At 40.7% G+C, this 24,674-nt stretch overlaps 1 protein-coding gene across 1 annotated transcript; it reads right to left on the reverse strand.

Annotated features, from left to right (window-relative positions):
- Positions 1-843: 843 nt before the first annotated feature.
- Positions 844-24,507, reverse strand: papss1 (3'-phosphoadenosine 5'-phosphosulfate synthase 1). Its single transcript, XM_080464204.1, has 12 exons — positions 24,228-24,507; positions 21,973-22,087; positions 21,563-21,798; positions 20,332-20,470; positions 19,462-19,580; positions 19,074-19,187; positions 18,772-18,883; positions 16,711-16,916; positions 10,333-10,468; positions 9,748-10,016; positions 8,213-8,442; positions 844-2,097 (listed from the first exon to the last, which is right to left on the reverse strand). Exons 1-12 carry the CDS (start codon positions 24,285-24,287, stop codon positions 1,959-1,961), a joined length of 1,875 nt encoding a protein of 624 aa, XP_080320330.1. The 5' UTR covers positions 24,288-24,507; the 3' UTR covers positions 844-1,958.
- Between the last annotated feature and the right edge of the window lie 167 nt (positions 24,508-24,674).

Genomic DNA, 24,674 nt, shown 5'->3' on the forward strand with positions numbered 1-24,674 from the left:
CATTAGTTTTTTTGAAAAGGAGATATACTCTGTGTGTATATATATATATATACATACATATACTATACACTATAAGCGAGCACCATCTTTTCAAAAGGCTGTTAGGCTCTGCATCTGAAAAAAACCACAAAAAAAAACAATCCCACCAAAGAGATCCTCCATTTTAAACTTTTCTTTTTAATACAGTTCTGGAGGGAAACAGACAAATTCTTTTGGCACCTTTGGTATCGTTCCTGGACACAGGAACACAGCGAAACCACTTAGAAATGTTAAAAACGTCTGAGTTAAAGTCATATTAAGCAAATGAGTTATGAATTCCTAATGTCAAACACACTGTGTAGTCTGCAACTAACGTCAAGACGTTACCGAGGTGGTAACCGGTAAATGCATTACACAAATAACCGACAACCGAAATTGGTTTTCCATTTTGAATATAGCTATTCTCACGAGGCTGCTGGAGGTCAAAGTTTGACCACCACTACAAGATCTGATGAAAGGTTAATTGAAAAAGCGCAGCTGGAAGGTCTCCTCATTACATTGAAGAGTTGGATTAGGTGAAATATCCACGGTATTTCTGACAGAGCAACTCCTCAAAGTCCAGATTCAAACCTGCATGTTCCACATTCCCTGCATCTGGGAGCCAGCTGCAGCACTTTGTATACAGTATGTTCAAGTCTGATTGGGGTCACTCCAAGGGCCGTCTCATTGCATATAAAGCTGATTGACCGACCGCGAGGCCAAAGGTCCCAACAGGCAGTACTTCTAAAGCTGGAGAATAGGACTCTGGAGAGGGATTCATCTCGATGACTGAGCAAAACTGTTGTAACTTTAGCGAGTGAACGATCCAATTATGAATTTTTTTATTTAATTAGACAGATTATAAATCCATAATTCAATTGACAAAAACAGACACATACCTTTGACTTTGTGTGGAAAAAAAACATCAGAAAAAGAAGTAAGCAAATCATTGTTTTTGCTAAATACATTTATTGGACAAGTAGGATTACAAATCTGATCCCAGAAAACTCCCGTCCATCTGATGATACAGGCAAACTCTTACAAATGAAGTAACCACATGGAAAATATTAGCAACCCATGGAAGTAAAAGTAACAAAACACCAAGGCTGAGCAGGGTTAAAACACAAAAACTACATGCACAACAGTTTAAACAAATTTTTAAAAAAAAAAGAATGTTAAGACAGAAAAAAAAAGTAAAATAAGATTAATTTATGAGAAAAATAAGTAAGCTTAGAGTTGCATATTTCAGTAAAAACATATTTAATGTCAACAACAGGTGGTTAGTAAGCAGGTGTGTGCGTTTCCAAATTCTAACAAGACAATCCAGTGAAATGACTTTCTGAAGATCAAGGCACTCAACTTTTACTTCAAACACATCTGCACACCAAATTTTCCGCAGCCACTTACAAGTCAAAGCAACTCAGTCAGAGCCGACTGAAAAGTGTGTTAGATGGACTCAAGCGGCTTCTTTGTTTATTATTTGGACATTATCGACACACTCACTCCAGATTATTAAAGCACTGGTCAACAGCGCCGTTCATACACTTCACTACGAGACTTGATCTTTAGATTTTCTTCACACACAAGATATCGGAACAGACGGGTCATTAAGTTAGTGGAAAAAACACGCACATCTACTCGGAAAACATTTAAGTTCATTCTTTAAATGCAATAAGAACCTCTCAGATTATAGTTCAAGATCAGTAAGTTTGGTTAAATGAAAGAAAATACAGCTAAAATACAAATGTGACGGGACTAAAAACAAGTCGTGTGAATGACACTTTAGCGTTAAAGTGACAGAAGCCAGAGTGAGGATGTTTTTTTTTTTTTTGCGGATAAAAGTCAGTGAATGGTCCCCACATTCATCATTTGTAACATTGGTAGAAACCTCCGTGTTCCCATGTTTTCTGGTGTTTGTCTCCTCCGTCCACATTCCAGACTTATGCCTTCTCCTTGGACTGATAGTATTCTTTCAGCACCTCCCAGGCCTTCTGTGCCATGAAGCCGTTGGGGGGGTTTTCTCCCTCGCGGGCCATCCGACGCATGCGCGTGCCCGAGATGAAATCGTAATCTTGATGGCTGCAATTAAAAGAAAAAAAAGGGGCAAGAAAGCGAGAAGGGTTTTGAGTAACGGGCGGGTTGCGATCAGCGACGTGATGCTGATCAACAGCGTGTCGGATACAAGCCGATAAAGGCAGCAGCTCCATTTACAATCAGATGGATGAAAGATTTCTGCAAACACTATGAAGCTTTCATAATGCCGTCTGGTGACACTTCCCACCCTGTGAAATGGTGCCTGGTGATTGTTTACGTATGCGCAGCGCACGAATGATTTACATTTCACGTGGCGGACATTTTTCACAGGGAGAAAATCCTTGGAGATCGCTCTGCGGCAGGAGAGATAATGTCACAATCCAGCAAGCAGCAGCATGTCACAGCAGTGGCGGTTGGAAAGTGAAGCCGGAGCAGCTGTCAGCATGGAGCGCTCAGATTTATTGTATATGGCTGCAATCTTTTTTTTTTTTTTTTTTTTTTACAACAGACTGCTCTATGGCACACCATGTTGCAACCAACATGAGTCGCCAAAATCAACATTGGTTTATCCAATGATTACAAGTTTTAAAGCAGCAGTAACTGCTGTTTTTTGGCAACTTTGGGTCAGTGGAAACAAGCTTTGCAGCAAAACACTGACATACCATCAGACTGTTGCTTAATGTCCACATTTCTGATTGAACTGATTGTTCAAACACCTCAAATGAAAAGCAACACGCATTTAGAGTCAAGTCAATTCCCACCTGCATCAAAATTAACACCAGGTAATAGTGTTTTGCTGCCGAGCAGACCAGTGAACACATTTGGCGGTTGTGGCCAAAAACAACCTGATGAGAGAAGTTGGACTGAGCCAAACCATCTGAGAGCTGACAGAATAGAATAGAATAGAATAGAAATACTTTATTACCGTACTTTCCAGACTGTTGAGCACACCTGAATATAAACTGCACCCACCAAATAAAAAAAAAATATATATATAAGAAGAAGAAAGGTCGGATTATGTGATGCACCTGAACGCATCACCCATGTATCAGCAGCACGAAGCTCATTAACCCTCATTGTTCAGGCCACAGGGTTCAAAGCTTGTGAAAAAAGTAGCAGCCTTTTGTCTGGAAATTACGGTAATCCCAGAGGGAAATTCCTTTAAGAGGCTCACCAGGACGTATCGGAGGGGGTGAGAGAAAAGTTGTTCATTATGGACTTCAGTTGAGGCTGCATGAGGATGGGGGGGCGTAGAATACCAAGGCTCGCTCACAATGTCAAATGTTATAATCTACTGGTCAAAGTTGTTTGAATCATAACCGTTTAGTTTTTTCCAGAAATATACACGCAGCACAAATATTTTTTTCTATTTGAGTAATGACTGATGCTTAAATGACAAATGTCCAAAATAAACTCATTGAGAAACATTTCTTTTGCTATTTATCCACCATCCATTCATCATTTACACTATTTTATCCAAGTCAGGGTGTCAATGGCAGCTCCCGATGGGCCAAAAGAAAAAGAGGAAAAACAAAAATAATCAAGAAACTTAATAATGGCAAAAAAAATATGTCCCAAGTGAGAATTTGATATTGAAGAATTGACTAGTATTTCCATCGTGTACCATCAGTTGGAGGGCGATACAGTGGTGGAGAGGTGAGCAGTCTGTGTGTTGTCTCCCTGTGGATGCTTTGGGTTTCTCAGGTTTTCTTCCACAGTCCAAAAACACGCTTTGGAGGCTCATTTGTATCTGAAGCGCCTACGGATGTAAACCCGAGTATGTGAGACTGTCGGTCCGATAAAGTGAGAACACAGAGAGACGGTGTACTCTACCTCCACCCACACTCAGATCCTGGCAACCAGTTCGATTAAACTTGTAAAGAAGATGAACGATCTGTTTAATGTTTCTGCGGCTAAATTAATTGCCTCGATTCCAATGATAATCTTTAACAAACCAAATAACTCACACTAAACAGGACCTAATAGATATTTCTTGACACAATCTGCTGTCAACTGATGACGTCTCTTGCAGTAATTAATTTAGCGATGAAGAATCAGTCCAAACAACTGACTTTATTCGTTCCAGATTCTGCACATTAACTGGCAGAGCAATGACACTGGGGTCAAATTACAAGCACTTGGTGGTGCATGTCAAGAGGCTCTATGCTGATGAAACAGAACCTCCTATAAAAGAACACATCCTATTAATGAGAATCCATCATCGAGACACAAAATAGCAAAGTACTGAATTTTTCTGTACAAAACTTTTTGTTGTTGCTTGGCTGCTCCGCTGACTTATATTATAAATATACTAATATACCATATTCTGGGGAGCCCTAGACAACAGAATGCTGCTACAGTACCACCAAAAAACCTCCAATACTACCATATTATTACTACTATGACAGTGCAGACAAACTGTCGTCAAAAAAGCTACAAAGCACAATTTAAACTAAAAAAATAAAAAAATAAATAAAAAAACGAAGAAAGAAAATCACAAAAAAATGAAAAAAGCAATAGAAAGAGTTCATAGTGTTTTAGATACTTGGGAGAAACTGGAGAAAAGAAGAAAAAGTATTCTTCCTCACGGTTTAACTTCCTTCTAGAACAAAGAAGAAAGGCTTTCCAATAATCCAACTAAACTCTCCTTGTAGGCATTTTTATATTTATGAATTTATTTGATATAAATAACTTCATGACATTTAAATCACTGATGTCTTTTCACTGCACTGTCTGTTCAACCTGCTTATGAAAAACTTCATCTGACGTAAGCAGCCAAGCACAGCCTTCATCATGAGATCGATACTGACCACGTCCACACAGGTTCATCAAACCGTCACTATTTTTGACTTCAAATTACCGACAGGATAATCAAAACAGTTAAAGCATCTTTTTAGCAGACCTTCACGCTGACCGGCACCAAGCTCACATCCAGAGAGGTTCAAAGGCGAGCTTTCCAGGAGTAATAGTTCTAATTGTTATCACATGAAAGGGCGCATCTTGTGGCTTCGAAACGTGAAGAATCTGCAAAGAAGAAGCCGACGACGACTTCACAGACTCTCGATGTAAGGTGAAGGAGCTCCAGGCCAAATCTTCTAAGAGCATTTCGATACTGTGCCAAATTGGAAACAGCTCAGTGTGATCGGAGCCATTACTCTTCAGAGGAAGACGGCGGGTCACTGCGACGAAGCTGAGTGTTCGTATTGCGACAGAAAGCTGGAAAATGTGTTTGAGAAGATCAAATACCAAAAATGTGACTGACGGACCGCTGCAAGCTTCAGGAAATCCAGCAATCTTTAATGTTCCTGGTGGTATTAGCATTAAAATGAAACATGAAATCAGAATACACATTGGACTTTAATTTTTTTTGTCTTTTTTTTTTTTTTTATAGCAACAGTTTAAAATTCATGGTCAACGGGTGAGAAGAAAACTCCCAATAATGCTTTGCACTGCGGCATTCAACATTTGTGACATGTGGACATAATCCCACATCCAGCTGTATTACTGGGAAGCCCGCCAGAACCAAAGATGGATTTGTTAGACTAATCAAGTTCGTCGTGCGTCTTTTAACGTTCGTTTAAAACTGAAAAACCCAAGAAACTTTCTCCTTGTTCAGAATCTACATGGACTCAGATCGGATCATAACCCACCTCCTCCGACGGCTTCATTTCAGTCGAAAGGTCAAATCTAAATCACACAGGAGTAGAGATTCTATTCAGATTCGCCTTCAATCTGATTATTTGTGTTTCCGAGCAACGGTGGCTAAGACCAAAGTGCTGAACAGCTGATTGAAGCAAGATTCTGCAGTTAAAGCTCCCAACCTTACAGCTAACAAAATTACATGAACAAATTCATAGTTCTAGAATGGGTTTGTCTGCAGAAATCCACGGAGACCTGAGAAGTGACGTGACTTTTGTTCATCAGTCTGAAGAGCATCAACAAAGACGATTTCAGATTGCACTTATTAAAAAGGAAATTTAGACTGTTGCAACTGTAAAAAAAATAATAAAAAAATAAAAAAATAAAAATGCACCCATACTTTTTATTTATTTTTTTTGTAAAAAAAGGAAAAAGAAAAGTGGATAATGTGATGACTTGTCTTATTACAACCTGTTGTACTTCACCACTTTTTGAAAATAAAGAATTAAAAATAAATAAATAAATGCACCCATACTACTTTACACGGGAACGAAGGGAAGATTTGTAGTTATGAGTATTTAAAGTTGTTGCTGCATGTGGCTCCTGAATTAAAACGTGTGACTCTACTTTAGAGGTTGTGATTCCTTGACCTGGTGAAATCTGTGTGAAATTATATTACAAATAACTACAGAGCATATCATGTGATTAGCCGACTGACTGAAATTGAGCCTGTTCAGTACTTTGTATAGTTTTTAATACTATATTCTAATGCTACAATTCAATTTTCATTTGCTTGGGGCTTTTTATTCACTTTGTTTTCTATCTCACATATTAAACCTTCTCAACAATCGTCTACGCTGGCAAACCCTGGGTCCACAATACAATCCAATTTTAATGCTCTGCCCTCTGATGATAAATAAACCTTTAATCCAACTGTGAAATTGGTGACATTTAACAGAAAACAGAGGTTTTCTCTCTGAAAACTGCAACGCGGGGCTCAGCTCGTCGTGCCACTTCAAAGCCAAGAATAGATTAAAAAAAAATGTTGGGGGATATTTTCAAACGGTACCATTTCCAGCGGCCCTATTGCTTCTTTTCAGGCGAGAACCAAATGTCCCTGATGAGCGGTTCACTTCAGGCTTCACGTCACAAGTATGCAACATGGAAAACAAAGCAAATCTTTTGATTAGTCTGGCCACATTTTATTTTCACATTGCTGGCTGAGCGCAGCGGCAATTGCATAACCCCGGCAGAGAAGGGAAAAAAAAAAAGGCAAAGAAATTGCAGGATTTTAGTTAGTCATCTTGTGCTGTGTCCCTACTCAGACTTTAATTAATGGCAGGTTTCTGTAATTTTGAGCAACATCAAAGCTTACACTAATCCAAAAAAACCTTTTAACTCCATAATAAAGAAAAACAATTGGCGTTATTCTTGGCTGGGTATTGTGCTGCAGATAGAAAAGAAAGAAAGAAAGAAACTGGATCAAAGAGACGTTGTGGAAGAATGATATGCCTAATGAGAAACCACTTTAAAAACATCCTTTCTGCTTAAGCCACCCGTTATAATTGGTTTAACGGTATTAATTGCAAGATAAATCTACAAGTATGCTTGTGTTTTAATTTAGCATGAGTGAGCAACGTCGACAAACGATCCATTACCTGCATAACGATGAAATGTGTCCGGGAAATTTAGCCTTTGAGAAGGTTTTAATGTTGTTTTATCGACTTTCTCCTTATGTTTTCCTTTGTCTGTTGTTACGGGTCACTCGCGCTCAAAAACAGACGCCAGAGTGTCGTGAAAACCTGCTGCAAAATTTCAGATCACCCACTCAACAACCTTAAAGATTTACACGAGATGAGAACTTTGAAAAAAGTTCAGCCAATCCCGACCGACGCAGCGATTTACCGTTTCACTTGTTACCGTCAGGTTGTCGGTTCGGTTTCCCTACTTTCAGATCCAACAGGCACAAGAATTCTTTTATTCCAACCTCAACTGGCCTGCTGAACAACTGTCCATAGATGTGTCAGCGTGTGTACTGTATGAATGATGTTTTCTTTCATGTATATTTTACTGCTGGCTGTACCACAAACGGTCCCTCTGGGAGAATTACGTTGGTGGTCGAATTCAAAAGATTTTTTACATTTTGGGAACAAATTTCACTTTGCATACAATTCATCTTTTCACAGTCACGGCTTTCACACAAAATACCAATTATGATTTATTAATATATTTATCATTATACAAATAAAATCATGTCAACCAACTATATCATTGCCCAGCAAACTGTAGCAGTATTTTCCCCCAAAAGGAAACCATAACAAGTCTCATGAGAAACTTCTTCCAAAATATAATTTCTGCTTATAAAGTCTTCACTCTGACTGGTCTAAACATGAGGGGAAAAAGTCCAAACAAATTTTACTAAGCCCGTCAAACCATCCTCCACTAACAAATAAGAATCCAGCAGTAAACAAAGTGGAGCGTGCTTTTGAATAATGAGAAAGAAACAAAAGGGAAGACTTACTTTTTCGGGTCATAAAAGTCCATCGCCTTTTTGACCTTGTTGTAAGCAGCGACCTTAAATGGTACAATCTCCAGCGTGATGAGGCCCGGAGCCATGGTGAGGACCTTGGCGCCGTGAGTGGGCTCGTACAGGTCCTTTCCTGTGTCTGGGTGCGGCATGCCTGCGGGATCACGACCCACAATGTAGAAGTTGGCACCGGCCACCATCCGGGCTCTGCAGTGCCACTGAACCTGCAGGCGAGGAGGAGAGAATAGTAATTGCAGCTGTAGAGGAAACACGGTTCTGCCTGCAAGTGATTCACAAACAGAGGCGCTGGTCTTGAGATTGCAAGTTGATGATAATACTGTAACTGGTGTTGGCTTGAGTAGCAGGCTAACCAATTACACGTTGGCCGGCACCACAGCTATTAGTCGGTTAAAACCATTAGTGTTTGATTGCGTACTATGCTGCTTCACCAACATGTAGCCGCCTGCCACTAGTCGAGCTTTCAGAGCAGTCACACAGCGGTCCATCGCTCTCACAGTTGTAAAACCGAGCAGTGGGAAGTTAGAGAAACGTTGCCTCACTATACCAGTGAGGTTCGGCAGGACTTTCATCTTGAGACCGTTAAAGTAAAGATGATGAACAGGAAGGGGAATTTTAGATTACCACAAATAGTCATGAGAGGATAAACTTTCAGAACATTTGGCAACAAATTCAGATATTCCGGTCTGGTAAATTGTAATCATGTGAATAAAGCTGCAAACGAGACAACCTAGCAACAACAACAACATGTGCTCTGCAGAGCAACTCATCAAAACCCAAAAACAACTGATAACAGTGTAGGATAGGTGAAAGATTAGTGAAGCCTGAAAACACAAAACACTGCTGCTCCATTCCACATTTCAGAGAAACACAGCTCCTTTGGAGATTGTCGTCACTTCAGCATTGGTGCACTTTTCTTCCCCATTTTATATCATTTCTAGATTCACGCGTTAATACTAAACAGCTGCTATTCCTACGAACACTGGCTTCTTTAGATCGGTGGCCATGTCATTTGCAGATTGTATTGAAACATGTTTCAGTACATGACCAGTTCCATCATTTATGGTTGGAGCTGAAGTCTTCATTTGGCATTCAGACTGAGGCTAGAAGAGGTTTCTAAATGACCAGAGAGAAGTTTTTACTCCTGGGGCTGTATGTGGCCTTCAAAAAAAGTCCCATTCAGTTTTACGAATGGAGAAAATTCACTGTCTGCTTGCAATAATTTCCAGCATTACTTTCCTATTATCATAAGTGAAAGACTAAAAGATTCCCATCCACACAGCTATGTCCAGTCACATGGAGGAGTTTGTTTCTGGGATGAAAACGGTGAACAGAAAGTCTCAGAGGAATCAAAAATTCCTCTCCTGCCATTTGTCACTATTTGAAACAAAGTATTTGACAATGCTTTTTGTTACAATTCACAGTTGTGTTCTGCAAGTTCGCAAAAAAAAAAAGAAGAAGCCATTAACACAAACCGTGTCTGCAAATACTACATTTCTGATAATATTTACCTCAGTTGGCCCAGCATACATCATTGGTGAGGGGAAAATGGCAACTATGGTGTTGTCTGGGTTGAGGACGCCCTCTTCCAGAACGGCGGCGTGCTGCTTCATCCTCCAGGGCAGCGGCACGTCGTCGTCTTTGGTCCACCCTCCCAGTGGGTGGAGGAGCAGGACGGGCCGGCGGTAACCTCGCTCGATGAGACGTTTATGGGTGTCTTGCATAAGAAGAGCATGGCCATTGTGGACGGGGTTGCGGAGCTGGAAGGCGAAAACGGCATCTAAGTGAAAGAAAGAGGACGACTTGTTAAACCGAGACCAAACGTCTCTTTGTCCGTCTGTGAGAACAGAAGAAAAGAAGCAGTGTCCACAATCAAGCTGTTAAAGGCCAAACTTCTGTGTCTCAAAGGTTGAATCACAGCAACACACTCAGTATTTCAAGTCAAGTCTAAATAAAGTGCAACAGGATCAAATAGAGCAAACTACCTAAAGTTCTTCTTATCTACTCTTGACGTTTGTCTTTTTTTTTTTTTTTTTCTTCATTACTAATTTCTATTGGACAAAACAGAAACTACAACCCAAACATTGCCAGCATACCTGCATTCATTTCTTTAAACTTCTGTTTGAGGTCAGTGGGAGTGAGACGGTACTGGTCCAGTCCGTCGTTCCAATAGATCCTGTCTAGGACCTGCAGGTCTCCTCCTACCAGCCAATCCCCACTTTCCATCACCATCTGAAACGGAGCCACAGTGATCACGACAGTGAACACACCTCAGATATAATCCAGACTAAAGACACCACCGTCCTTAAAAACCTCACCGTGCTGGAAGCAGGCCAGCATGAATTCCACTAAAACCCCCGAGTTATTACCCAGTTGCAACAGGGACACGGCAGCATAAATCAAACCCTGGATACGTCGTTAAACAGCCGACAAAACCCTGGCGTGCCCGGCCTTCTGCATTTGGTCACAATTGCTAATGTCAGTAACAGTGCAGAGACAAAATCAGATTGTATTCCAAAATGAAACCTGCTGATGAGCTCATGACCACATCGGAGTGAAATTTTCCCCTTGTGAGCTTCCTCCAACAATGTCACCAGAGTGCGCAGGATCCAGGCAAAGGCTGCTATTGTTTCAGGCAATATCTTTCGCCTGCTTCCCGTGGCACCCTTGAGACCACAGCTAGAGTTTCTGAAAGCGCTGGTCTGTGTGATGTTACTGTGATACAAAGTGACAAATTTCTCCAGACCGGGCTGTAAGAGAAGCACAGCTCAAGCATTGACTGGGAAACCACGAAAGAAGGCCACAAATAAAATAAAAGCAGATCATTTGGGAGTTGATATGAAAGAAAAATCCATCTCTGTCACTTAGTTTGTTGAGGTGCAATTTATCATGCAAATGCCCTTTGATTTTTATACTTGACAAACAGACTGATTTCTGTCTCGGTTGGCAAACTATGCATAAAGATCAGAGGGCTGTCAGCAGGAAAGGTGTCTTTGCAATGTGATCAATAACTAGTTGGCTCTGTTGCGAGATGTTTTCATGACTCCCTGGTGATTTGTTTCCCCCCACACTCCGGTTCATCCAACCCGTCTACTTTTGGCCTGATAAGAATCATGAAAGATGATGAGCACGCTCATTCTTTGGACAGATCAACGGTGAAGGCAAGTCAATTTATTTCCCTGAAGAGTGAATGGAAAATATGATGTCTAAGACTAAATCAGAGACCCACATGTACGCATGTGCTTTGCTTAACTATTTTAAGTGCCCCGTTTCCACTTCACATGTGAAAAGGGCATGAGCAAAATAAACTGCTGCCATGGCATGGCCTCCAGTAAAGGGGTCTGCCCTCTGACTGACAGACAGGTAAACAGGAAAAAGTGGATTAACAATGTGTTAAAGGAAGCAGCTTGTTCCTGGCTGGAAAGGGACAGGATCAAAATGTTGTAGCTGTCGGTGCAGAAGTGTGCTGACAGACTGGCTCCGGTGCAGCGAGTTAATCACACACTTATATACATGCGCACTCTTTTAATGAGAGAATCCTTAATCAGAGGAGGCTGATCACACGTTTGGCTGAGGCAGACCGAGGAGCACGGTTGCAGAGATACAGAGGACACAGTACAAAAGCCTGCACCGACGAGTCATCGGGGGATGACTTACGATTCAAAGTCAAGAAACTTGCAGTTTATAATGCATCTTCCGACAGTTTCCGAGTGAGGCAAATAAAAAAAATAAAATAAAAAAAGGTGCATACTAAAATTGAAAATGACTGCCAACTGAGCTGACACAGCTGCTGTCTGACACTCCGCTTCTCCTTCAGCAAAGAGATTTAAAAAGAGCCAACAAGGGTTACACTCTGCTGGACCCAAGGGAGTGAAATCACTAAATACCACAAAGGTTACTCTTGGTTTTGTCTTGAACCTTTGCCAAGGCACGAGTGGCTGAGCAACTGCACTAATCCTGAAAACAATGAGGTTTAAAATTAGCCAGAGAGGCAACTTTTCTCAGCAACTCTGCTCTGTTAAGTTCACACAGGAAATCCCCCCCCCCCAAAAAAAAAAACAAAAAGGAAAAGGAAGCCTGACAGCCATCTTTCTCGCTAAGACCAGGCAGATTAATTCTGTTCCACCAACGGTCCAATGTCGCTTTCCACCGGCTGTGCAGGATCATCTCAGGACATTATCTGGCCACAGCGCCGCGTCCACCTGAGCCCCGCGGCGGTCGAAAGGAGACAGATGGAAACAATCCCTGGGTATATTTGGAGAAGGGCGGGGTGAGCGGAAAGGTGGAAGCTGGCAGCCGAGTGGTACAATCTCAAACTCATTTCGGTGGAGACTGAGCAAGAGGCGCCGCATCCAAATATAACACCTGCAACACGAGGGTGGACCAAAAAGATCAAGTGATTACACTGGGCGTCCTGACAGACTGTGAGAAACGCTCCACTCCTCCACCTATTCAGTCTTTCCATAAGCAACGTGAAAGGTCCAGCTGGGATCTGTGTTCTATCAGTGCTGGATCCAGGGAGGCAGTTTGCTTTCACATGCAGGGTGTTTATCACATCGCACTCTGGGACAGACAGACTGGAGCTCTGCAGATGCTGCTCACTATTTTCACCAGGGTCGTGCTTCTAAATCACAACATACGCCGTAGGCCCAAAGGTGAAAAAAAGAATGACACAAAGTCAAAATAATATTTACAAACTGAAATATCCTGTTGCGTTCTTAATTAACTTCAACTATTACAACTATTGTGTATTAAAGTGGTAGCAACACTTAAAGGTACACTTTTGGAATAAAATATTTTTTGGGGCTGAAACTTTATTTTGTTTTTCCTTTTTAAGTGAATCATATTGTTAATATTACAACTTTACATACATTTCTGTATGGTTTAACGTCATGCTAGTTTAAATTGTAAGAATAGACTATGACTGAATTAAAAAAAATCAATAGCTGTTTAATTTTTATATTATCTACTTCCTGTACATCAAAGTATTACATAAAAAAATATATGGATCCGTGATACATTATTCCCATCAGCTCCGACATGAACAGTTGTAGTTTCTCAAGATAGTTAGGGAACAGGTTACATCATAATCAATCCAGAAAACACATTTCAGAGAAGGATAAACTTGTAAAATAAAAAATTCCTTGTTTCTGTTTGTTTACGGGAAATTACTTCAGACTTTGAGGCACAAAATCATGCAAGTGAAATAGTCATTGTAAGAGAAATAAAGCTGGTGTTAATTTAAATAATGAATCATAGGGTAAACACATAGAAACAGAGACTGTGTGTATGACCATAAAAGAAATGTATTTGGTTCTAAACCTTTGGTAAAATTGATATTTTACGCCATCTCTGCTCTCTTCAAGCAAAAAAACCAAAACAAAAAAACAACAACAAATGGTGTGATAAAGCTGCAATTTTCCAGACACATGGCAGTAAAAGAGGCACAGCTCTCTAACTGAGGAACAGAAAAACCTCAAACGAGACAAAAAGAAAAAAGAAAAAAGTGGAACACTGAAGTTAAAGAAGAAATAAACCCATTCATGTCACTTATTCATTGTCATGTAATTTATCATGCGAATGCTCTTTGATATCCACACTTTACAAATAGGCTGATTTCAGTTTGATCTGGCAAACTGCATCTGAAAATGTGAAGTCTGTCAGCAGCAGAGGTGTCTACGTGATGTGATCAATATCCATTTGGCTCTGATGTGAGATGTTTTCAAAATCTTTTTGTAGTTTTGTTTTCCACGGGCTGATTGATCCAACCTGTCCACTGCTGGCCTGATGAGGGTCATGAAAGATCCTTAACAGTCACATTCTTTGAAGAGACCAACAGACACAATCTACCTCCCTCACATATGTGAACGGAAGATTAAACGTCTACTTGGATAAGATAAGAGGAAAGGTTCAACGCGAACATACATGCTCTGTTTGACCATTTGGGGTCTCCAAAAAATGTCCATGGAGAAATAAAGAGCCATCACATTGGTGCCAATTGGTGACAGGCAACAAATGTCCTCCTGCCTTGCATTAATACATAATTTGACCAACCGAGGCCAACATCAATATTTTATTAATAAAAGAAGGCGTTGAACAGTCGACCTTCCTAAGTCAATATTTCACATCTTCCCACAGCGACACTTTTTAAATGAATGAGGGTTAACTTATACGACAGTTAACTGGCTGGAAAAGAGGAAGTTTACAGTGTGGTAATGACGGATAGCAGTGTGCGAAATGTTACACTAAGAGATCCCCACGGTACACTTTACATCTAATGTCTGGGCTCACTTTGGCTTAAACAAAACACATGAAATGACCTTTATCGACAACGACCACTGGATATGAAAGCTCTGACTTTAAGGGGCAACACAGGGCTTTGTTTTAAAGCAGTGGTTCTCAAACGTTTTACGGTGCGTCCCAAGCGGAGTAAACGTTGAGCTAGGAGTACCATTGCTCTGACGACCCCGAACATACAGTAATGGAAGTTTACCCAATCAGCTATAGACAGTTCACAGAGGAGATTTTTTACTCCAAATGTAACTATTATTTTTCATCACTTTTACCAGCAACAAACAACAAAAAAGAATAACGGACACTTAAACTCCTCCTCACAAGGTGACGCACCACTTTATCTCTCTTAAATACAGCAGGCCCAAACAATAAGAACGGCTGTTTTACATGAAATAAACTAAAATTAGAGTTGAATAGTAGTATGAATTGCATGTTCTATGTATTTCTATTCACAGATAATTAACTTTGGTAATATTTAAAAACAAAACAAAAAGACAACTGAATTAATGAACAAAAATTTTTTGACTTTCTTCCAAGTATCACTCCAGCTAAATAAGTGCAGATTTGGACAGCTGAAAAAGGACAAAACTAAATAATTTGCTGTATTTTTAGTTGCGACAAAATTCAAATGAAAAGTATGCAGAAAAACTATTTCTTCTTTCCGTGGTGCATTTCACTGTAGTTTGCACCAGGTAGTAGGTCACAATTGCAGTCATTTTGAAACTGTGCTTACTTTTCTTTGCAAATAACAACATTTCAGAGTCTGGAAAAACATGAAGTGAATTATATTTTAATAAGGTCTTATTATGCTCAAACCCTGAACACTGAGTCAGGTGAGCTTTTCTAGATCCCCAGATGTTAAAAGCTCCCCTTTTCAATAATAAATGCTAATGTTATAGACAATTGCTATATAAATTAGGTACAAACTGTAACAATGCAGCCAAGGTAGGAAAGGCCAAACTGGAAAAGCTGTTCCAGCCTTTTGTATTTGTTTGTGATTGATCCAGACAGGAGGTGGTGAAAGTACAACAGATAGTTACCTTCACATATTACAGATGGACTTGGAAGGGCCATGTGTCTTGTGTTACTGTTAAATACAGCTTTTTATTTGACTTTTTCTAAATAACGGGTGGAAAAGGCACTTCCACATGTAACAAACAAATGCTCATTCAAGTGCTCATTCGGCATATTGGTAATAACATGTTGTTATGTGCCTTAAATGCATTTTTTGTTTCAGTAAAATTCTTACAATTAAATATTGTTACAAATACAGTACGCGTGATTTGTCCAATGTGTACTCTACCATCACTCATGGTAACCCAGTATTGGCATCAGCACCTTGCTACCCTGAGTTACTCTGGAATTATATTTTATACAATGCTCTTGCAATATATAGCTGTATATATAATGTGCTGTAACTTGGCTGTTTCAGTCCTCTGCTGTGACTCTGGACGCAGATCACTGTGTTGCAAAATATCTAACTGACAGCATTGTGAAATTCACAGATGACACAACAGTTACTGGACTTATTACTAATAACACTGAGGAGGCTTATAGGGATGAAGTGAGGAACATAAACATGTGGTGTCACTGAAACAGTCTGTCTCTCCTTAAAGAGAGGACTAAGGAGCTTATTATCAGCTTTGGGAGAAGTACAAAACGATACAAAAACCCGTTTTCAATCAACGAAACTCCCGTCTCAATTTTTTTTTACAAGTTTTTATTGATATAATCTTCAGATTTTTCTCCTGCTCTCTTCACATCTCCTGTCATCCAAAAAGAGACTATTTCTTGACGTTTCTCAAGAAATTTGATGCGCCAGCATAAAAACCAATCCTTATGACCAGATGCCGAGCAGTATAATTTGATGACATTATATCACATGATCATACACTCCTGATGAGGATATTCATAACAGCATTTACAGTCATCAATAGCTGTGGGAAATGTTGATTGTACCACCTACACCGGACACCAGTTACCCAGCACACAGTCTCTCCTCCTACCTCCCTCGAGGAAAGCACTTTTCCGAGTATTGAAGGCTACAAGCATCAGAACAAGAGCTCCAAAAAGGACAGGGAGGAGCTATTCCATTGCTAAAAGCTGGTTTTAATTCATTTCTGTTTACGGTATTTATTAACAGCAGCCCCACGCTGGCGCTCGTCATCTCAGACACTCACCTTGATGTAGGGGTGGTCCTTGCAGGTGGTGCCCCACTGCCGGGCGCAGCGCTCTTCTTTTCGGTGTTCATAAAACTCGGGGTTGCGTAGGATGGCCACTCGTCTGCCTTCATACACGAGAGCCATCGCTGTCACTCCATCCAGACGCTCTTTATCGGCAGTTGCCACCGGCAGCACAACGGGCACCGAGAGGTTGATAACACCACCTACGGGACGAGAAGACAAGGTGTTGTCAAGTCAGTCAGAAATACAGAGTGGAGAGCTTTTATAATAATTTACTGTAATAATTCAACAAAGGGATTCTGAGCTGTAATTGCTGCTCAAATGGCATCAAAGCACAGAACTACACATTAGAATATTAATGAGCAGTGTTGGATTTCGACTACCGGTACATGTATTGCAGAACAATCTTAGAGCAACTTTCCACTTTTACATTATTTAAAAAAAATCCATTCCAACTTAATAATCAGTTCTAATTATCTCAAAATAAATAGGATTTGTCTTGCTGTGATGCATATGGAATTAAGATGAGGCATTAAAACACAGGTTGCGGCATGTGCAGATGATGTCTGTGCAAGACATCAGCTTAACCTTCCTTGTACAGATTTATGTTATATACTTTCAGGCTAAATATGGAATATACAGCAAAACCACAGGCAGCCGTGAGTCTTTACGGCTCCAGTTTTAGAGGTAAGAAAAGAAAGTTTCGGTTGCGCTACACTGGAGGTTGACCTTTTCTTCTTTCATGATGTGATACGTGTCATGACAGCGAGCTCTCGGTGAATTCAATTTGCCGTCCAGGTTGATGAAAACCCAGAAAGCAGCACGCTTTTCACATCACATCAGATTGAACACAGTGAAGACAGGAGGGGAGGCCGACTGCTGCGGCCCCCCTCCTCAGCCCGGACCCTCGCCTGGTCCCCCCCCCTGTCACAGCGGTGAGCGCACAGCTGCTTCCAATAAGGCGCAAATGTAAAGCTGCCAAACGTCTGAACGGAGGAGACGCAATCTTCGATTTTGGCTTTCTGTTTATTTTTGCTGGCTATTTGATTAGTGAAACATGCAGTTTTACGCCCCCCAACTCACTTTAGCATCACGGTGTGGGCGATCAATGCTTTACTGTCTGGAAGGAAGTGAAAATAGACAAACGGCAGTGTGGAATGTCAATCAATACAAAAGCTTCTTCCTCTGTGACTTAACAAGGAAGTGAATCATGGCTACGTGTATAGATATCATCAGTAAACGGTTGTGTAACTTTGATGGTTTTATTCTTCATTTGTTACATTTAACTGCTGAAAAAAGAAGACAAGATTGTATTGCTTTCATCCCTGTGTTATATAAACTTACTTTCAGTGTATATAAAAAATAGCTTGACGGTAATATTTAACAGATAACAATAATTAGATTGACAGTGATTACATAATATAAGTGACTGATTATTCTGATACTGAGCATTAGTGACTGCAGGGGGCAACGTGGTAATAACGTGATAGGACCTTTTATTCAAGAACTCTGCATGTTGATCAGCCACACAAGTAACTTTATTAGTTACTATTACTTTAGATGAGCCGTCAATTACGTCAAACTAAGGGATTACATGAAGTTCTTACTCATGGGGATTCAGCACATGTAACTTCTTTTTTTCTTGTATTTCAAAATAAAGTAGGAGAGAAAGCATGAAGGAACAAGGTAACGTTTATAATTAACACATCTAGCCATCTTCTATACTACTTTATCCAATTTAGATTAACAAGGGACTTGAAGCTCAGGGGAGTTAACCAAAGATAAGCAATCAGGAACAGGTTGACTGACACATCATTGGAAGGAAAAATTTAAAGATTATTGATTTTGCCTTATAAACCTTTGAGTAGATTTTAAGGAAGAAATGGTAGTGAAGTACTAATAAATACACTATAATGTCCCAACCAACAGAAAAGCGTGTCGATCTGATTCAATTTGTGAGTACTTAGCTCCACCTAGTGTTGATCTTTTGACAGTAACATTTTTAAGGAATCGTCTGTGAGAAAAAACTAAACAAAACGATTTTACTCGGTTCCTTACCATCCAGCAGACAGTCAAAATGAAGACACTGCAAAAACTCTCTCTCCCTCATGAAGCCGTTCAGAGGAGTGGCCCAGCCTTCAGCCAACACTTGCACCCACTGCATGTCCACCTGAGGAGGGCACAGACACACAGGGCAGATCAATTCCCGATCAACAATACAAGGTTCAAATCAATAGATCAGTAGATATATACAGATCATAGCTGTATCAGTGGATAATCAGAAGCCAAGTACAAGCTCAGGACACAATATATGTGAACATTATCATCAGATCTAGCATGCCTTGCTAAAAGATGATCACCTTTCCGATCTGTACAGCAGGAAGCGTCGCTGCGTCTGCCTTTGCCAGGTCAAGCTTGTTCTCCTGCACGTACAACTCTTTCACTTCATAAGAGGCATCAACAGGAACTATATCCTGCAAAAACAAAAGCACAATATTTAGAACAAATAAATCAGAAATACAATAAAAGTTTGTATTTTTGAGACGCTGACAAATGTTTACATTTCACAGTAGCCTTAATGAAAGGATGAACACAGAGGCAGCAACAGCTATGCAAATCAGATGCATGCCTGCCCCCTAGTGGCCAAGAGAGAGGAAAAAAAAAAAAGCAGCAACAACGCCACTTATGAACTAAGGGCGCAATGAAAACAACTAACGACTGAAAAGAAAAACACTTTTAATTTCTTACCCTTTCTTGAAGCAGATCAATAAGCTGCTGTATGCACTCATTCACACTGCATGAGTCGGTCTTCAGCACCAGCTCTGGAGCCTCAGGTTTCTCATACCCTGAGTCGATGCCAGTGAAACCTGATCAAATGGGGAGTTTTTTTGGTTTATTTGGGTTTTCTTCGCTTGAAAATACAAAAACGCCAGAGCAATGGGTTGACCAAATTATCTTTAAACCACCACAAAATGCCACAATTATCATATAGTTTTGAAATGCAAATCTAAAATCTATAGTTGCTTAGTCATTGTGGTTGTAAACTATGCAAGTAGTAATTATTTTTGTACCCTATGCGTATTAAACACAAATGTTAACTACATCAGCCACTCATGTAGAAGACAAACAAAAGTGGCCATTTAAAACAATTCACAAATATTTAACAGGAATAAATAATTCCATTACAAGTGTTAAAATTTTGAAGTGGACATTTAAAGTAAAGTGCATCAAACTAGCAATAGGATGAAAAGAAAGCTAAAAAGTGAATCTACTCTATGGAGACGATACAAAACCAACTGTGTTGCACTACAAAGTGCTTCCTTGACCAGAGACACTTCAGTTTGATTGTTGATGAGAACCATTTGAGGATGTGACATACAACAGATCACTAGCACAGAGCAGACAGCTCAAACTGTTGCTCGTCTGCTTCGCGACAGTGGCTGAACACAAACTTGGAATCAATTACAATCCAAACTGCACACTTTTTCAATTCAGCACAAACCCTGAGAGTAAAATGCATTACGAGCCACTCTCCGCTGGTCTGAAGGTTAAAGACGACTGCTTCAAGTTTTAATCACACTGTAAAGATAAAATAAAGAGACATAAATTGTAGTCTACCTCTTATCTCCCCCGCTCTGGCTCTCTTGTAGAGCCCCTTCACATCCCTCTGTTCGCATACGTCCAGCGGAGCATCCACGAAAACCTCAAAGAAAGGCAGACCTGCAGCCTCGTGGATCTTCCTGGCATTGAGGCGATCCTGAGAGAGGATGACCAAGCACCATGTGGTTCTTAAAAATGATTTAATCGCAGGTAATCTTAAAGAGTAAGACAGTCAGACAGTGAAGGTAAAAACAAATGCCATTGGTAAAATCCCGAAGTTTAAGTATGACTTTTCTTCTTCTTCTTAATATTAAAACTTCACATTTGAAAAGTGTCCGTCTCTAAAAGAGGGATACAGTGTCTTGTGCCCTCATTAAAATCTACTGCCCTCACTAGTTCGACTTGTGTACAAACATTTTGCATGATGATGTATTGGTGGGGCTGGCTTCAATAATGGCTTTACTAGGATGGAAACAGAATGACAGCAGTAAGACAGTCAAGTGGTACTTGGGTTCTACCAACTAGAGTGAAGCAGCAGTTCATGGACATTAGGATGGCAGCAGAAGCTTTTGCTCAATAGGACACAATAGTAGTCAGGAGAGTGGCAGTTCCAGCAGTTGGCAATGACAGTTTCACTGGGAAGACGATCAATTACAATTGAAGTGGCCATTTGACTTTAAACGAAGTTAAACTTCAAACATCAAAAGGCCACCGACACAACAAGGGTAACTGGTTTACGCAGGCAAAAGATTACTGTCCACACAAAGCCAGAGTTGCCTCTTATTTTGCTTCACCTCAAGAAAGCAAACAAAGAAGCCATTGTTTCCTGCTGCCTGTCTTGCTCTGGTGAAAAACCATAGGCCCGCCCCGGTGCATGCTGGTCCTCTGCCTGCCAGCTACCTAAATAAACTTCAGGTGGCCATAGTATTATCTAAGTCTACTCGATAAACAATGTATCACTTAACCTGAGCAAAAAATACAAAAACAAATAAATAAATACTATATGAAGCAATACAAAGCAAATTTATAAAATATTCAAAAAGACGACAAAAGAGCTCCTAAAACAATAATTAACTCGGCCATCATTAACACACAAGATCGGCTTTGGAAGCTAACTAACTAGTCTGAAACAAAGCAGTTTAAATCCAGACAGACTTTGGTTTACAATCTCTCCTGGACTGCACTTTAACAGACTGAGCATCTGCTTCTGTCGTTTCCCTGCTGACGCCGTCTTTACAGAGCCACTCACCCTGCTGTAGGGGGAGATGAAGCTGGCAATGCAGACCAGCCCAGCATCAGCGAAAAGCCGGGCAACCTCAGCAATGCGTCTGATGTTCTCCTCACGGTCCTCTGGGCTGAAGCCCAGGTTTTTGTTCAGCCCCTGACGGATGTTGTCCCCGTCTAGGCTGTAGCAGGGGATACCATGACACACAAGGTACTCCTCCAGAGCCATGCTCACCGTGGTCTTCCCCGCACCAGAGAAACCTTCAAATACATCAGAAAATACATAAGTAGGGTCTGACATGCCAGCTTTCCAGCTTAGAGAAACAATGGCATGTTGGAGATAAGAAAGCTGGAAGTAATGGAACTATGAAATTACCTAAATGAGTTAATTAAAGCCACAATATACTTGTATTTTAGTAACATGTCATAACTTACCAGTGAGCCAGACGGTGCATCCTCTGAATCCTCCCCTGGTACCCACAACCTGCCCACGCTTTTTCCTGCTGACATGATGAGCTTGATAGGTGACATTAGTTGCCCGTTGCATTCCCTAAAAAAAAAAAATAAAAAATAATAAAAAAAGAAGCATATCCTCAATATTCAGCCCACTACTGCACCAATATTACAAATTCAAGAAAAACGGACAAAAGTTATCACACTTAACCTAACGTTTATCTCACAAGAAAAATATTTTAAAACATCTTTCACATCATTTAAGATATATTTGTACTGTTCTGTATGAAGGATAAATCTTAAAACCTGTGGGGTTTTTTTTCATTTAGCAGCGACACCGACGACTGTAGCAAATGTCTTCTGCTGTCTGGTATATAAACGTACAGATAGATTAAAACAACAGTGGAGACGACAGCCCTTGTTGAATTAAAAACCAAAGACCAGCAGTGCAACCTCTGCAGAAATTTCCAAAATAGACAACCTCCCACAGGAGGCCCCTCCAGTGTCAGATGTTCACACTCTGCTCCACTTCATCCAAGCCACCTTACTTGGTACAAGTATTGGATCTATTCAGATTTAAGTACAGAGCTACAGTCCCACAAAAAAAGTAGGAATATCTTGATCGCCCCCTTGAGGCTGGTTGCTCCGTAGATCATTACCTGCCTGCACCCAATCATCAAATGTCACTTGCACAAAACTGAAGTGCTCCTCGAATGTATTTTTAATCATAGAGATTCTCATTTTTGCAGAATTCTCTGTATTTTATGATGAAATTGATTACATAAACACGGCAAGTCACACCACAAGGACAGCCGCTCTGAGTAAATAGTGTACAGGGAGTGTCATATGATATCACCTGTCGGAACAAGCAGGGCTTGTTTTCTGCATTCTACGTAGGAGAAACAATGAGCCAAGACATGAAGGGAACCACCATCTTTTAATGAAGACTATACACCAGGACAACAGCCAATACCTACATGATGTGCTGCAGGAAAGTGTACTCGTGTCAGAAACCAGTAAATAACGTATTAAATCTGTCCTCAGTCAATATTGATAAACGGCAGATTAAAGAGTAAACACAACAAAAAGTGCAGGGCTTAAGAAATTAAAAAATATACTAAATACAAAATGACCTGCTAAAACTAGAGAAATGAATTCAATAGGGCTGATCGGTAGAGTAAGTAGGTAATCAGAGTCATTTCCACATGAAATACAAATTAATTTGACATCAAGCGTTCAAAATTTGTCCGGGCCTTTGTGTGTGGAGTCTGCATGTTCTGTAAGCATATGAAGTTAGTGACCCTAAATTTCCCATCGGTGTGAATGTGACTGTGAGGTTATCTGTCTCTCTGTGCTGGCCCTGTGATGGCCGGGTGACCTGACCCGGTGTGCCCTGCCCTCTCCTATAGATAGCTTAGATTGGCTCCCTTGACCCTGCACAGGATAAAGTGGTGCAGAAGCTGGATGGACGCAAAAACATGTAAGACAAAACGAAAACTCCACAACATTCAAGTGAGGGCAAGATATAGTTATGGGGATCATATTATACAGCTTTCCAACACTTTCACGTGGGTCTTGTTGGTCAAAGAATGTTGTATTCAAAGGTTAATGCCCCAAATCCAGCTTTTTCTTGGTTTTCCCTTCATTTGAACATTGGATCATATGAGCTGCATTCAGAATCTGCTGTGTCTGTGTGAGCTGGACTGTCTCCGCAGAGCTGCCTAATTGTGCCCCTTTAAAGGACAGACTTGACAGGCAGGTAAAGATATTAAGATACATTGACAAATAAAACTATAATAATCGACTATTAAATAAGTGATCCATAAAGTACACTATACTGGGGTGGAATATTACAGTTATACAGTAAAGTCCGGTTGTGTAAATATGTCAGATAATAACTAACAAAGTAAAGGCCGAATTTGTCCAAGAGGAAAGGACAGACGTCTCGAGCATCAGTCCCACTTTGGCGACAGAAATGTTGCAACTGCTACGAGTAACGTTGCCACGAGTGCAGAAAGTGTAAAAGCACAAAGCTCGTCATTGATACGAGCCAGTAAGTAGTTAGCTGGTCTCTCCTGTTAGCTTTAACAGTAGCCGGTGTCCACTGTGCCAATGAAGGAAGCGATGGGCTCTGCCAACATGTCCCTTAGTTGACCACACTGGTAAAGCAATAAACCGAAGTGTTTGGGGAGGAAGGAAAGGGGGACAACAAGATGGTGAAAGAAGAGGAAACTCACCCAGCTCTCGGCGGCGTTGCTGAGCTTCGGCTTCTTGTGCGAGTTGCCATGTGTCTCCATGTCTGCTAACGAATAAGCGGCTGGCTCGAACCTCCGACTCTCAACAAGCACAGCGGCGGGGAAAAGTCACCAAACCCAGCCCGGTGTTAGTTAACAGGTAAGGTGCGGCTTGGTGTTGTTGACCCCGGGTACGCTGAGTGAATGGAGGCAGTGCAGCCTGGAGCCGACACAGCCTCAGCCTCAGCCTGGCTCGTCAACCAGGAAAAGAGCCGGCCGCTACGTCGTGACGTCATCGGAGATTGGTGACGCATTTCCTGGAACTGTGAAACAATATTGTTCAATCTTTTTTTTTTTTTTGCAATTGGAGTGTGTGTGTGTGTGTGTGTGTGTGTGTGTGTGTGTGTGTGTGTGTGTGTGTGTGTGTGTGTGTGTGTGTGTGTGTGTGTG

This window comes from Lipophrys pholis (assembly GCF_963383615.2).
Source record: "Lipophrys pholis genome assembly, chromosome: 5".
In the NCBI taxonomy this organism is placed as follows: domain Eukaryota; kingdom Metazoa; phylum Chordata; class Actinopteri; order Blenniiformes; family Blenniidae; genus Lipophrys; species Lipophrys pholis.

Bases quoted from the DNA above. Each gene is read 5' to 3' on its own strand.
- papss1 (XM_080464204.1), bottom strand. From the start codon at position 24,287: ATGGAGACACATGGCAACTCGCACAAGAAGCCGAAGCTCAGCAACGCC. The intron at 22,088-24,227 runs GTGAGTTTCCTC...TTTTTTTTTTAG, and splicing joins GCAACGCCGCCGAGAGCTGG to GGAATGCAACGGGCAACTAA. The intron at 8,443-9,747 runs GTAAATATTATC...CCTCGCCTGCAG, and splicing joins TGTATGCTGGGCCAACTGAG to GTTCAGTGGCACTGCAGAGC.